This window comes from Podarcis filfolensis (genome assembly GCF_964270895.1).
Source record: "Podarcis filfolensis genome assembly, chromosome: 12".
NCBI classification, from domain to species: Eukaryota; Metazoa; Chordata; class Lepidosauria; order Squamata; family Lacertidae; genus Podarcis; species Podarcis filfolensis.
In genome coordinates this window covers 46,031,026-46,045,457 of record NC_139614.1, presented here as the reverse complement: position 1 = coordinate 46,045,457, position 14,432 = coordinate 46,031,026, and the positions used below count along the sequence as shown (strand labels likewise).

At 49.9% G+C, this 14,432-nt stretch overlaps 1 protein-coding gene across 1 annotated transcript; it reads right to left on the bottom strand.

Annotated features, from left to right (window-relative positions):
* Nucleotides 1–1,476: 1,476 nt before the first annotated feature.
* On the bottom strand, nt 1,477–11,585 carry MNX1 (motor neuron and pancreas homeobox 1). Its single transcript, XM_083579948.1, has 3 exons — nt 10,893–11,585; nt 5,158–5,318; nt 1,477–2,167 (listed from the first exon to the last, which is right to left on the bottom strand). Exons 1-3 carry the CDS (start codon nt 11,512–11,514, stop codon nt 1,793–1,795), a joined length of 1,158 nt encoding a protein of 385 aa, XP_083436074.1. The 5' UTR covers nt 11,515–11,585; the 3' UTR covers nt 1,477–1,792.
* Between the last annotated feature and the right edge of the window lie 2,847 nt (nt 11,586–14,432).

Below are 14,432 nucleotides of genomic sequence, written 5' to 3'. Positions count from 1 at the left end.
CAGTGTCAGCTTTCAACACGGTGGCACTGACCTAATAGAACAGGGAATCGTTAATCAGGGCTGCAGAAAAGAGACGACTCTAGCTTTCGGTACTATCTGTATTGGGTTCTGGGGGGTGCCCATCAGCTGTGCCTTGTGAACTGAATTTTTTCACTGAGACACATTACCAGGTCTGGAGGTTGGCTCTCTGACAGAGAGCTGGCGACTTAACATTCCCAACCAACCACTAGAGGACAATGTGGTTTTACACTCCTGATCATTGAGCAATGCTGAGGAGGAGCTAAAGGAGTGAATAGTGCAGGGCAAAAATGGGAAGGTCAAGCCACAGGCCGATTAAGCAGGAGTGAACTGTCAGCCCTATTTTCCTTAAAGGCCCAGAAGCTTCTCGCCAGTGTGGTGTAGTGGTTAAGAGCAGTGGACTCGTAATCTGGTGAACTGGGTTCACTTCCCTGCTCCTCCACATGCAGCTGCTGGGTGACCTTGGGCTAGTCACACTTCTCTGAAGTCTCTCAGCCTCACTCACCTCACAGAGTGTTTGTTGTGGGGGAGGAAGGAGAATGTTGGCCCCTTTGAGACTCCATAGGATAGTGATAAAGTGAGATATAAAATCCAAACTCTTCTTCTATACTATTTATACAACCATGCTGGGCCTTTGATTCTTTTTAAAAATATGTTTCATTGCTGGCTGTTGGAATTATTTGTTTTAGTGTGGTCACGGAAGGGAGGTTTTATTTATTATATATTGTAATGTTGTTGTGACTTAATACTGTTTGCAAGATGGGGGGGGAGCTGTCAAAGAGCAGCCCATACAATTATTAAAAGTCAATTTTAAACAATAACAATCGGATTAAGAGAACTCTCATGTGCTAAGTGTAAAGGACTGGCTGGGCAAAGAGGAATGGTGGAAGGCACCAGCCAAGAATCCCTCAAGGGAAACCCCAGAGGAGGAAGGCTCAGAGCCCAGGGATCCGTGATGGAACACTGAAGAGAGGTCAGAGGGGCTGGATGCTGAAGCGGCAACAGGGTAAAGTGATCGGGAAGAGCCTGCGACAAGGAGCAGTTCAGACTCCGAGGCCGAAGCAGTGGAGGGGGGTCAAGAGGCTGTTGAAGACTCCAGGGAGTCTCCCTCTCCTGTTGCGCCAACCTCCCCTCCCCATTGGTCCCCAAGAAAGCACAGAAAAATGAGGAGAGCAGGAAAGAGGCCACAGGTGTGTAGACGCAGCTTGAGACTGTTTGTGAAACATCTGGGAGAGGAGAAAGAGTGGAAGGCAGAGAACCTTCAGTTCTGCCTACTGCTCCATAGGGGCAAGACCTACCGGGCAGTGTTGCTGAGTTGTATGCCATTTCCTCGAATTGTTTGCTGCACAGACAGTGGAGTCCTGTGCCTTTCATGCTGACCCACGTTTGACTCGAGCCCTGACACTAAGCCTGAGCCCATGGGAGGGGGGGAGGCAGGACACTGAGGAACACAGAGCAGGATTAGTTGCACATGGAGCACCATTGGGGCCAGTAAAGTCAGATGCATGGAGGACAATGAGAGCATTTTACTTTAGACCAGCCTTCACCAACCTGCCACCCTCCAGATGTGTTGGACTACAACTCCCATCAGCCCCAGGAAGCATCACCATGGTCTCATATGGCCATGCTGGCTGGGGCTGATGGGAACTGCAGTCGAAAAACACCTGCAGGGCACCAGCTTACACACAGAGCAACAAACACACGTGGGGTTGGGAAAGGATTTTCTCCTGAACCAGTGCAAGGAAGGTGGCTCTTGGCTCTGGGATCCAAGTGTTCAGGGAGCTGAGGTGGGGGGCAATTGTGGGTGGGCTCCCCCATGCCGTCCATGTGGCTGCCTCCCATCCTCATCCCCGTCAGAGCAGTCGGGAGACCCATAGGGGCAGCAGTGTCCGGGCCGATCTTCCTCCTCCTCCTCCTCTTCATCATCCTCTTCCTCATCGTCCTCTTCCTCCCGGTCACTGTCCCTGAGTTCCTGCAAGCGGCGCCCTCCATTGTTTTTCTCTGGGGCCCCCGCAGGCAGCACCTCATCCCCCACTTTGTCCTCCCCAACATTTCCTCCTTTCTGCTTCTCCGCCTCCTGAGCCGCCTGCTCCTTGGCCTTCTTGCTCCGCTTCCACTTCATACGCCGGTTCTGGAACCAGATCTTTACCTGGAGAGAGGAAGGTGGAAATAGCACACAATGTGATCAGGCGACATACATGGGATCAGACCTATAGCATGAGGAACAAGGTCTGTCACAGAACGAGCCAGCAGTAAATCACACCGTTCAAAGTTGGAGTCAACTCTTTATTAGCAAAAACACAATCTCCACAGACTTGGCTGAGGGTCAGGCCTGACAAGCACAGAAGCTAATTCCCAGTGGCCTTACTGCATGAAAATCAGCTACTGAGACTGGCTCCCTACAGCCATCTAAGTCCTCTCCTCTCCAGGGCTATTCCCAAGCAATCAGAGACTATGCCTGCATTCAGTCTGTCACTGCTCTGCTCGTTTCAACCCCATTCTGGTTCTGGGAGACAAATGGGGAGAGGAGTTTGTTGCAGCAGGAGGGAGAAATACCCATGACTCTTCACCAGCCTGACTCATCTCTGCCTCTTGACCTCCCTCCTCTCCCGCTTCAGCTTCTGCCTCAGAGAGAGAGAGAGAGAGAGAGAGAGAGCGTGGTGTAGTGGTTAAGAGGGGTGGACTTGTAATCTGGTGAACCGGGTTCACATCTCCGCTCCTCCACATGCAGCTGCTGGGTGACCTTGGGCCAGTCACACTTCTCTGAAGTCTCTCCGCTTCACTCGCCTCACAGAGTGTTTGTTGTGGGGGAGGAAGGGAAAGGAGAATGTTAGCCGCTTTGAGACTCCTTCAGGTAGTGATAAAGCGGGATATCAAATCCAAATCCAAACTGATTCGGGATTTCTCTCTGCCAGCTTTGACTGTTTGAAGAATGAAAAAACTGGAAAGATGGTTCGTAATTTTTTAAATAAATCTATCAAGTGAAGGCTTCCACTTGGCATCTGCATTTACCAAGATAGCATGAGCTTGGGCGCTTTACTAATCTTAGGGCCACACTCTCTTGGGGGCCCCCAAAAAACATACTTCTTCTTAATTGTATATCACTATTAATACACTTCTTCTTAATTGTATCTCAGTTCAACAATTAGTTTGATAAAATACATATTTTGTTATGTATCATGTGGCTTTAGATACCTATTAGGTCCATAAATTACCATATAGAATATATTCAACACAAAAAACAGCAACAATTTGTTGTTGACAAAGGACAGCTGGACATATAAAGGGCCCCATTACCTTCAGTAGCTTAGGGCCTCATCAAACCTAAATCCAGCCCTGGTCAAGGCTGAAGGAAGTCCAACAACTGCTAGGGGGGCATAGACTCCCCTCCCATTCCCCCCAATAATTTTTATTGTTTTTCATTCAAATAAATAACATAACTACAGTAACTTGTCCAGTGACATATTAATACGCTTCATATGCAATACATAGTACATAAGCAATATGTTTATTTATTTGTGTATTATCAATTCAAGTAGCCTCCGCACAGAGATTCTTGTGTTGAGGGTGGAATAACAGTATCTTCTGTCTCATTTATAAAGGAAAAGAAAGGAAACCGAATCTCACCAACAGGGTCTGTCCTTGAAGTGCTTCTAATTAAGTCTTTTGTGGCAAGTAAGTCATTTCAATTGAGCCACAATTGAGGCCTCCGGACATTATGGAGGGCGGCGGGGGGGGAGAGATACTAAATCCCAGCATCTAAGGTTATTGTTTAAATTTGAGTGTAATGATAACAAGGCAAGAGCCAACTTGGGTGAGAGGCGTTGCTGTGTAATTGTGGAAATAATGTGAAAACCTGTTTCGCAAAAGGAGTATACCAACGCAACGTACAACTCCACAAATGCATGAAAACATGAGCCTATCTCTCCACAGTCTTTCCAGCACAGCGGGGAGATGCTGTTTTTTATTTTGGCTAGACATGATGGAGCCCAGTGCCAGCAAAACATAATTTTGAGAGAAGCCTCCTGCAGACAGGCAGAAATTGTTCATAGGGATGGGCAGTGCCAAACTGATTCCCATTTATGATCTGCAGTTATGATCCCTATGCCTTCCCCCCGCCCTCCATAATGTCTGGAGGCCTCCTATACCGCCTGTGTGTTGTTCTAAAAGAATCCTTTAAATTAAACCCACCTTAGATTTAAAGAAGGAAGGAAGACACAGAGAAACATAGTATGCTACACCGAGTCAGACTATTGGTCCATTTCGTTCAGTAATGTCTACAGTGATTGGTTGCAGCACTCCAGGATTTTAGATGGTGCCAGGGATTGATCTGAGGACCATCTGCATGAAAAGCAGCTGCTCCACCCCTGACTCAAGGCCTTCCCCCCAAGAAATAGCACACAGTACAATCCCACACATTCCCCCTAAGAAGTAAACCCTGTTGAATTCAGTGGACTCAGTGCCAGGTAAGTGACAATAGGATTGCAGCCTTTATTGATATAGATAGATAATTTATTATGGTCAAAGACCAGCTCGCATAACACAATAAAAACAGCATTCATAAAGATAAAATATACAATCAGAGCAGATTGCAGCAATAGCTCATAAGTTAAAATTGAGATATATACACACACCTGTACAACTCAGATTTGGGCTACCGTAAAATTTGACCCTGAGGCGCCCCAAAGGGCGACTTCAGCATTTCCCTAGTAAGCTATTTTATTCCAGAGGATGATCTGGGCCTACAAATCTGGGCGCAGAATCTGGCTACCAGCCAGGAGCCTTTATTGCATTTCCAAGTTTCGAAAAGGGCCTGGAGCACTGGAATGGCAGGGTGGGGTGCTTTGTAATGTAAACAGAAAGGAACCAAAACACTATTTCGCTCCCCCGTGTTAATATTTTGGCTGAAATGAGAAAGGAAAGCCGTGGACTCAAAAGTGCGGACCCGAGCGCTGACTTGGTGGTGAGCTGATTGGACCTCAAGGGGGCGCTTATTTACGCAGGTTCCTCCTGCCTGCGGAAGATGAGCAGCGAGCCAAGCAAGGCAAAAGCCCCTTCCTCTGCAGGTGATCTCCCTCCTTTGCTGAATCCAGCTCCCTTCTCTCTTCCTCCTCCTCCCTTCCCCAGCAAGACACTCACCTGCGTCTCGGTGAGCATGAGAGACGTGGCCACCTCGAAGCGCTTCGGCCGGGACAGGTACTTGTTCAGCTTGAACTGATGCTCCAGTTCCAGCAGCTGCTGGCTGGTGAAGGCCGTGCGGGGCCGCCGGCACTTGCCCAGCAGGTTGGACTGTGCTTGGGCTGAGGAGGGAGAGAGGAAAGGAGAAGGCGTGAGAGAGGACGAGGAGCGAGGAGCGCGCCAGCCCCTGCATCTCTCCAGCCGCGCTCCGTTGCGCAGGGGCTTCCTCCATCCTGGGAACAGCGGCGGAGCTCAGGACCCTCCTGGAGAAACTGATCCAGTACAGCTGGGCGTGAAACGGAGATGCGATTGGGGGGGGGGAGGAAAGGCGATCTAGAAAGACACACAGCAACAAGATCGGGGGCGAGAGGACAGACTTCCTGCATCTTCTGTTTATGTAAATCAAACTGGGAATTGTTATGGAAAATTCTCAGAATAACTAACCCTATGGAAACCCTCTCTCTGGGGTTATTTCCGTCTGGTCAAGACCCCCTCCTCCTGCCTTCTCTTCCTTTGTTTTCGCCCGAGTCGAATTTTGGACTGTAAGCTCCGCGGGGCGGAGACATGGTCGCCTGGACTCGACGGCGTCTTATGTTGCTTTAGGAACAGGAAAATGAACAGCCCCCACCTCCTCTGGGTCTCGGGTCCCACGGAGCGCTTTGCCCCGCTAGCCTCCCCTCAGCTTCTTGCTATCCGGATATATTGACCTAGGCAGCATGCCGACTGAGGACACACCATATATTTAAATCATTTTAATATATGACAAAATGACAAAGAATCATTTTGTTCTTATGGCTGTCCTAATATCCACTAATCCGTCTAAATTCTCCTCTCTTTTTTTTTTTAAGTCATCTGCCCTAGTTGCCATCACTGCAGCTTGTAGTTCCGCCGGTTAGCGATGGATTTTTATTTTTATTTTACATTTATTGCATCTACATAGCATTTATTGCATTTATGTTTCGTCTTTCCAGAACCTATCTCTCTTAGCATTCCTGAATGCGCCTCCTGTATCAGTGTGTACACACACACACACACACACACACACACACACACAAAATGCCCCTTTCCACAGCACAATCGTATACATCTTTACTCAAACGCACGTCACTTCGAGTTCAGTAGTGGGTATAAGATTGCAGCCGCAATCAATGCATGAATGAGGTTAGGGAGCAAGTCCCTCTGATCATCCTGGGACTTCCTCCGGAGCATCGAGTTGCCCTGCGCAGGAAAGTATGGAAGGAGCGTCTCCACCCCCATCGTTCTGCCCGGACACTGAGGTCCAGCGCCGAGGGCCTTCTGGCGGTTCCCTCATTGGAGAAGCAAAGCTACAGGGAAGCAGGCAGAGGGCCTTCTCGGTAGTGGCGCCCGCCCTGTGGAACGCCCTCCCACCAGACGTCAAAGAGAAGAACCACCTGACATTCAGAAGACATCTTAAGGTAGCCCTGTTCAGGGAAGTTTTTAATGTGTGACATTTGAGTGTATTTTTGGTCTCTGTGGAAGCCGCCCAGAGTGGCTGGGGAAGCCCAGCCAGATGGGCGGGGTACAAATAAATTATTATTATTATTATTATTATTATTATTATTGAGAACGCGGACCGGGCTTGGAGCAGCGGAGGCTGAGTCATTTGTGCGGATCAGAGCGGATTATCTCACACCCAACTGCTCCTCATCATAACATCTTTCAGATCCATGATGCTATCTCACATCTAGGAAAGAGGGGAAGTGATTTAGCTGTATAGGTTTGGGCACAATAATTTAATTCTATTTTTAAGAACTGTTTTTTAAAGGATTCCTTAAAAAATATTCCGGCAGAAGCACAATATTGGTCGCGGAAGGATGAGGCCAGAGAGGGCATCCAGCTACAGCTTCCTCTGAGCCTGTAGCCTCGGTCTGAAGTCATGCTCTGATGTCAAACGGTGATTCACGGACACGGAAGAAGAAAGTCAAAGGGAGAGATGTGCGTAAGAGAAGCCCGCTGGATCAGGCCAATGACCCATCGAGTCCAGATGCCTGCGAGAAGCCCCAGAACAGGACATGAGCGCAACAGCCCCCTCCTCCTCTTCCTTAGGATCCCGACCAACTCATATGCAGTGACACATATGCGGACACGCGAAACCTTTAAAGCGCATTCTTTCCTTCAAAGGATTCTGGGCACTGTAGTTCATCCTTCGTAGAGTTACAATTCCCAGCATTCTTTAGCCAACTGCAAGTGCCCAGAATTCTCTGAATGCGCCTTGAAGGTCTGGTGGAAGAAAACAGTGGCCTGCGCGGCGTTGCTAGCCTTCTCCTCCGTGAATTGGCCCGATCCTCTTCTCCTGCTCGCCTTGCAGATCGCGAGGCGAGGACTGGACCGTCGCAAAAGCGCTACGGCGAACGCCAAGGAAGGCAGCGGACAAACTCGCCGCCCTTCCGACGGCCCTTGGCTTGGCAAATCCTAAGAAGCCCCAACCGGGAGAAGTTTGCAAACGGGACTTCCTTCTCAGTTTCTCCTCCTCCTCCTCCAAATCCTGGTCTTCACCTGGAAGGGTGATCCGTCCAGGGAGAGGCCTCGCTTCCCCAGATTTTTCTCGCTGACCCCGCGCCCTGGTGGGTCTCTAGACATCTCCTTTCTCACCGAGGGAGCCCACCTCTCCGCCAAGCCAAGAGCCGCGGGAAAAGCGAGCCTTCCCTCTAGCCAGCCAGCCAGCCAGCCCTGTCCCCCCGCCGGGCCTTGCTCGCCCCCGAAGAGCTCCTGGTCGCGGTAAAGCCCGCAGAGCCCCGGGAGATGGAAGCGCGGCGCTCCGACTGGGCGCCCTGGACCGAGGGAAGCGCTTCGCACTATCCCAGCCGGAGAAGCCGGACGATGGGGCGGCCTCGGGGCGGGGTCACCGAGCCCATTCTCTGATTTCCCAAGAGATAATAATTGGGAGAAAGTGAAAGGGGCGCGATCCGAGGGCTCAGGAGAGCTCGCCCCCCCCCACAGCACTGAGGGAGAAGGGTAAGGGGCAAACCGTTGGCGGGTTCCAACTAACGCCCTCTTTTAAGCAATTGTGCCCCTTTTATTCTCAAACTGACCCTCGAACCGGACTTTTTAATTAAAAGGAGGACTCTTGGGGAATCGATCTGAGAAGAAAAGGCCACAGAGAGCAGACTCCGAAATGACATTTCCCCCCCTTCCTTGACTAGACTTAATATAGAACCAAAACATACCCCGCTACCATTCCAAAAGATTTTTGGAAATAAACGGGGGCTCTTCTGCAAGCAGCGTGGAAAACGAGAGATGTTTTCCTCGACGCAGTACGAATTAAAAGTCCTGTTTTCTAGGGCACTGTCTGGCAGCCAAACGAATGGTCTGCATTTGGGTGTGTTCTGTTCCGCCCGGATTAGGGTCGTCAGTTTCCACCAACTGATATCGGGGATATCAATGTAACTCTCCTCTTGTTAATATTGCCCTGTAAATACACCATGGAATTAAAATCCTGCTATCCATGGTGGGCTTTGACGGAACTAAGCGCTCTGTCTTGAGAGGTTTCATCAGTCTTCTGCGACTTGTTTGTTGTTAAAAATGTGGAAGGCTTATTATGCTAAATAAACTAAATAATTTTAGGAAAAACGTGGTAATTTTAGGAAAAACGTGGCAAGCTAAATAATTTTAGAAAAAAACGTGTAAAAGAAAAATGTAACAGAAATAAATCCTGAGAATGTTCCGCTTTCTTGTCGCGTCAAGAAGGATCTAAACGCTGTCAAGGGAAGGATCTAAACGCTGATAAGGCTGCAACCCGGTTTTTTGCTAGAAAGCAAATCCGCGTTGCCTAAATCTGTTATCTAACAACCAGGTCTTTTGTGATCGCCTTCAAAACTTCAAAGCCACGTTTTTTCTAACCGGAATTGAAGATAGGTAGATACAGGCCACCTTTAACCCTCGTCGATTTCAATATCAATGCTTAATTTTTATTTATTTGTTTCTGTACTGAACCCGCTGTATATCAGCCCCACCACCGCTTTGGGTACTTTTCGAGGATTCCTTTCAACAGAACAATTAGTTTTATTTGCAGGAAACCTCTTAAAATATCAGAATAGCAGTAGGCATTTTCTCTCTCCCCCTTAGATTCCCAGAGCCTCCTGCCACGTGCAAACAGCACAGCCCGGGCGGTTTTCGCACCCCGGCGCGATTTCCCCAAGCCTCCCGTTATGGTCTTTCTTCGGGCTGTTTGTTCACACGTGCGTTTTATTTGCGGGAGCAGGAATTTTGACAGCTTCCCTAATTATTACGTTTTCCTGTCGGAAGGGCCTCTTCTTTTCTTCTCCTTCAAAAAGGGACGGGGGGGGATAAGAAACAAGTAACTCCCCCCCTTTGACGATTTATCAAGAAAAGTAAGCCTAACTGAGCTGCACTGCTTTTATAGCAAAGTTAACATCAAGTAACCAACACGCCATTATATCTGCGAGGTCGCTTCTCTCGAGTTATTCTTAAAATGAAATAATAATAATAATAATAATAATAATAATAATAATAATAATAATATATGGCTTTACTGAATGATTATTGCACAGAGAGGGGGGAATACCAGAAATAGCTTCACCGAGGCCTAGCTACAATTTTACCCCAAATAATACAAATCTTGGTAGGGAATATTAAGAGGTCAGTCTTTTGGAGACGCACCAGCCCGTGTGTGCAAGAACAGCTAATGGTTTGGCTTCGATATTCCAGTGCTCCCTATACAATTAAGAACACGTATTAGGGATATTATAGGAGGGGTGTCGGGCGCATACTGGGGGGGAAAGTATTTTAAGATCCCGACATTCTCAAGGGAAGTCTGGACTGACAAAGCACAAGGTTAACCTTTCCGTTGAAATAAATGGGACTTAATGGGGACCGGATCATCCCCATCGCCTTTTTAAAAAAAACGAAGCTCTGAAATTGTCCCCATGAAACCCTAAATCAGTTCCTAGGTAGGGCGAAGGACAACCACCGGACTGGCTAATCCGATGGATACGCGGTTTGGGCTCTAGTGAGTCGGCCTCTGCCCTGTGCACAATATTTGGCCTTTTACGCGCCACCCAACCCTTCCCGCTGCTTCTCGCCTTCGTCCGTGTTTGATTCCCAAACGAACGAACCCCCAAGGCACGCGTTTTGCAGGTTTAAAGACCTCCCTGCTGGGAAATGGCCTTTTCCTTCCTTGTCGAGAGGAGCCGCTCCTCTCCAAGGCCACCTCGGTTTTCCCAAGGGCGACATTCCATTTAGCGGGGGTCTCCCTCGCTCACCCCCAAAACCCCATCCAAATACACCATCCTGGATCAGCCAGGGAGCGTCTTCCTATCGCAAAGGAGGAAGCGCCAGGAACAGAATCAAGGCAGGCGCCATCGGCCGCATTTAGGCCCCAGCTACTGCCTGGCAGCGAGAAAAACGGATAACAAAGGAAAGATCGCGGCTCCCTTGTCCTTAAATTACATATTCCAGAGGGGCAGAGTCTATATCATAGGTGTGTGAGCGTTCACACAATCGTATCCGTGCTGCTTAGGCATGCATCTTGCACCCCTCTCTCTGGGAAACCCAGCCAGATGGGTGGGGTATAAATAATAAAATTAAAATTAAATATAAAAGACACACACAAGCAAGAGCAGCACGCATTCAGCGGTGCGCAAGCAAGCTCACACACATTACTATCATTTGCCTGGATCTTTTGTCCGATCTATCTTTCTCTCGGTGCTACTCACAGTTAAAGTCGGGCATCTTGGGCAGGATCATGCCGGCGGTGGAGGCCCGCAGCCACTGGTCCAGCTGGAAAGTGCCGGCGCTCAGCTTGATGGGGTCGGCGGCCGGGTGCGACGGCTGCACCTGCGAGTACGAGTAGGAGAGCGCCGGGTGCTGCGAGGCCAGCGCGGCCGCCGCCGCCGGGTAGCCGTACATGGGGTGGCCGTAGAGGGCGGCTTGCGGGTGGAGGCCGGCGCCGCCTTGCGGGTGCAGCCCCAGGGCGGCGTGCGGGTGCGCGTGGGGGTGGGCATGGGGGTGAGGGTGGGCGTGGGGACCCCCAGCCGCGCCTCCCCCGCCGCCCAGGAAGCCCGGCTTGGGCACCAGCCCGCAGTGCGCGCCCAGGAGCCGAGGCGGCGACGGGCTGTCGGTGCGCAGGCCCTCGACGGACGAGGGCGGAGGCTCCGCCGAGGACGGCGGGCTGGAGCTGGAGCTGGAGCTGGCGCTGGAGCTGCTGGATCGCGAGCTGGCGTGGCCCGACAGCGAGGTGACCAGCGCCAGAGGCGACGTCTGAGCCGTCGAGGCCGCCGCCTTGGGAGGATCCACGGCCAGCAGCGCGTCGATGCGGAAATTCTTGGATTTCTCCATCCCGGCGGCGCGGGCTTAGACGGCTTCGGAGAGGCTCATGGGGTCGCCTTGCAAGCAGCAGCTCCGGAGGAGGAGGAGGAGCGGCGGATCAGCCCCAGCCCGCAGCAGCCCCACCATCCGCGCAACTTGCGCCCCCCGCGCCCCTTCCGCGGAGATTGCACAGATGCAGCGAATGTCTCCCCCACCCCTCCAGGGGAAAGCGCTCCTTCTCTCACCGCTCTGGCGAAAGCGCTCCGGACCTGCTGGCTGGGCTCACTTGAAGGCTCGGGAGTGGCTCCCATAGGCTCTCCGGAGAGGCAGGGCACCATTGGTGGCCGGAGAGGCGATCCCGAGCAGCCGATTGGCCTCGGCACACAGCTGTCAAGGATGCTGGGATCCTAGGTCCCGCCCACCTGGGGGGAGCTTCCTGCTCTTTTTGGCCAGGGGGGCTGGAGGGAGAAGGAGAGAGAGCGCTGACGGTTTACGCAAAACGCTTCATCAGACGGGTTTCCCATAGAAGGGAAAGGATATTTTTTCCCCTGCCTTCAACAACAGCGAAGGAATCGCGTCTCTAAGTTTCTTTCCTAAGTTAGGATGCTCCGTCTGGCTGCGACAGCGACATGCTCTAACCTTAATTAGTGGGGGAAAGGAAACTTCTCTTTGCTATTCTCAGCTACTGAAAGTTATTTGGGCAACTCACGCAGCTAGGCGAGGGCTGAGGCTCTGTGTTTGTGTGTGAGAAAGAGAGAGAGAGAGAATCTGAAATAATTAATAGTAGCACGTGGAGGTTCTGCTCTATTTAGAGGCTGTCTGTCCCGGGTGCTGAGTTCACAAATGTCCCCTTTGCTTTTCTGGGAGCCCGTGTGGATATTATTACAGAAAGAGATACATAATTTGCACAGAAGGGAACTCCCGGTTATTCCTGTATTTTACTTTTCTTCTGTAGGTAGCATAATTAGGATAGGACGAGGTGTATCACATCTGAAGCCTGATTATTTTGGGGCGGCGTAAAAGATTTTCTTCGCCCTCTTTTTAAAACCTTTCTTTTACAGCGGTCAACAGCCGACCTTTCAGGGATGCTTAACAGTAGCACCCGAAGAAGACCTTTGTGAATTAAGAAGGGACAACAAATACATAAACCCCAGTTGTTCTTTTGTCTTGTTTTCCCACCCTCCTCGCATCTTGACCTGGATATGGAGCGCACGTCCAGTGTTTGAAATGGTGAATGCTGCCATTTATGGAACGTTGAGGGACTTCAGCGTTCTACTCCCCGGGAATGGAACGGGGGAGGCGGATGCATTTTCCTCCAAGGATGATATCAAAAGAGCATCAACCCTTTGCTAAGGTGCTATGTTTACTTACCTATGGATCAATGTTTAAAAATCAAATCCTTCGTAACAGAGTTGCAGGTGCAAAAATAAAAATGAGATGAGAGTAATAAACTCCGACTGTGTTTTATTCGCGCTCCTTGTTCTGCTTTTCATGTTGTCACAACTGAGGACCAGTTTGATCCCATGGATGTTTACTTGGAAGTAAGCTCCTATCAGTTCAGTGGGGCTTCTCCCACAAGCATGGGACTAGAATCTCGGTATTATTATTTTCTAATCCTTTTCATCATTAAAATAAAAAGGATGCCAAAGTCCTGAATTGATATTTCAGTCCGTTGTTGACCAAACATACAGGAAAAAACCTCAGAACTTGCTTAGGCATCATAGCCTTTACGCGAAACGATGCACGATCCTGGTTTTGAAGGGAATGAAAAAGAGTCTTTTAAAATCCCATTAAAATTAGCGTCAATGATGTTCTCTCTTCGTTTCCTATTCAACAAAGATTCTTGTTTTTCTCCCCTCCACCAACTGCAAATTCTGTCGTCCTTGCCGATCGTGAAAATGCGCTCCTTTCATTTCTCCTCTCCTGCCTGTTAAATGTATTTAAGGTGGATAAGTTCTTGCCTTCCAGCTTCTCCTCCGATTCCTGGACACCTGAAATTAAATATTCCCCGCCTCGACGGTGCCAACAGCTTTTTAACGAGCTGGAAAGAATAAACACGGCGAGGTCAAAGAAGTCAGGTCCGCCGCCAACGCATGTTTAGTCGATGGTGTTATTAAACCCACTTATCTTACACAAACACGACTAAATGCACATATATAGAGATGCATATAGGAGGCGTTAAGAAAGCGAGCGGGAAGAGTTTGGGGTTCATTTGCTTTGGGGGAGAAATCAGAAACTGCCAAGGCGGCTGCAGCAAGTTAGAGAAAGACAGAACAGCCGGCGGGAATGTGAAGGGAAGGTCACGTAACGTCGATACAAGGCTGGCAGAGAGAGAGCAAACATCGGGTCCTTTGCCTCTCTCTGCACCCCTTTTCTCGTCCCTCCCTTTCTTCAGAAGCTCTCTGTGAAAGAGACCAAGTTCGGCTGACTTTGTACCGGGAAGGCGCCCAGACCATGCTTGGTTTTGCTGCAGGAAAGACGGCAGCCTCCGGGGGTCAAAGAGGTTTATGAAAATGGGTTTCACCTTTTGGTGCCTTCGGGGGCTGCTCGGGAAATAGGAGATCTCGTCCCAGGGAAAGCGAAGCGTGTGAAGAAGAACTTCTGACCCTCAAAAGCATTGTAGGATATCACGACAAATAAGCCAGCCTGCAACCAAGTTGGGCCTTGTTTTATGGACGTTAGTTGGACGGCAGCTGATGATGAGACTATTTCACGGACAGCATCGTGATAATCTCTCGGCCACGTCCAACTAGGCATAGTGTTTCGCTTAGCAAATAGTCTTCCTTGTAGATTTGCTTGATGATTACTTACTCGTTTATGAATACAGGGCAGGGAACTTGGGGCTCACGTGCCTTGGAGCATGTGCAGAGGGCCTCTCCCCTTCTCACCAGGTTTCCCGCGCGTTGAGGAAGGCTTCCCCAAAACACGACGACTTTGAGAATGGCCCC

Bases quoted from the DNA above. Each gene is read 5' to 3' on its own strand.
- MNX1 (XM_083579948.1), bottom strand. From the start codon at position 11,514: ATGGAGAAATCCAAGAATTTCCGCATCGACGCGCTGCTGGCCGTGGAT. The intron at 5,319-10,892 runs GTGAGTAGCACC...CTCCCTCCTCAG, and splicing joins CAAGATGCCCGACTTTAACT to CCCAAGCACAGTCCAACCTG. The intron at 2,168-5,157 runs GTGAGTGTCTTG...TCCTCTCTCCAG, and splicing joins TCATGCTCACCGAGACGCAG to GTAAAGATCTGGTTCCAGAA.